Source organism: Crinia signifera, chromosome 2 (genome assembly GCF_055691185.1).
Source record: "Crinia signifera chromosome 2, ASM5569118v1, whole genome shotgun sequence".
Classification (NCBI taxonomy): domain Eukaryota; kingdom Metazoa; phylum Chordata; class Amphibia; order Anura; family Myobatrachidae; genus Crinia; species Crinia signifera.
Window position 1 is genome coordinate 340359407 of NC_139218.1, and position 1007 is coordinate 340360413.

A 1007-nucleotide genomic window follows, 5' to 3' on the forward strand; every position below is an offset into this window, starting at 1 on the left:
TTGAAATGCACTGCAAGAACAAGTCAAGTGATCTCAGTTCTATGAAATTTATTTTTTTTGTCTCCACATAGGAAAATACATGCAGAAATTACACATACATGGTGTATTTAAATAACAAACACGAGAAATGTTTTTTTTTTTTTTTTTTTAAGGATTATTAATACTTTTTTTTCCTTTTCTTACTTAAATATGCAGTGGACCAGTTAAAGAAACTGCATATGATATATATATATTTATATATATTTATATATAGAATGTCCATAACCTCACTGCATGTTATCATTTACAAACATTTAAAATTCGGCTTGCCATTCTAGTTTCAGGTACAATATACAGAATACACTGATGGAAGAACGCGGAGGAGTTTTTTTTTTTATTGTTTTTTTTTCTTAATTTTCATTTTCTCATTCTGTTCTTAGACGCATATGTATATTGGAAGCATCAGAGAATGTTAAAAAAAAGCGAAACTGTTTTTTTTTGTTTTGTTTTTGTCTTGTGCTGGAAGTAAATAACTTAAAAAATACAATTTCAGTAGCTGGCTCACTGACCATCTTTACATAGAAACAAGGATGCAATATATACGTTCATGCATTATACCGATGCACCTCCCTTTATCTACAAACGGTGGGTATGGAAAATAACAGATGGGCAGTCTAGCCTGACATTCTTTTACTACTTGATTTTTTTTTAAGCGATGCAATAATGACCTAGAACATGTACAATTGTCTTTTCAGTTTTTTATTTCGCTCCTATTTTCTCTAGTTGAATATTTGAGGGGTAGAGGGACCTGGGGGGGCTATTATCGTGACTTCTTAGCGGGTTTTTTTGCTGTATTTTTTTCCCCTTAAGCTCAAGTAAAATTAAAATTTGAAGTCAGTTCTCGAATCCGGTTTTCCCTGTTCATTTTCTTCAGTTTCATCCTGCGGTTTTGAAACCAAATTTTCACTTGTCTGTCTGTTAAGTTGATACTCTTACTAATCTCTAGGCGGCGCTCACGGGTCAAGTAC

General features: G+C 32.5%; 1 protein-coding gene across 1 annotated transcript in view; it reads right to left on the reverse strand.

Moving 5' to 3' along the window:
- Nucleotides 1-208: 208 nt before the first annotated feature.
- The window catches only part of HOXC10 (homeobox C10), a 5779-nt gene continuing 4980 nt past the window's right edge, over nt 209-1007 (reverse strand). The window contains exon 2 of the mRNA XM_083171266.1: nt 209-1007. This exon is cut by the window's right edge and continues 121 nt beyond it. Within this exon, the coding sequence (XP_083027392.1) occupies nt 851-1007 (157 nt within the window). The 3' untranslated portion in view covers nt 209-850.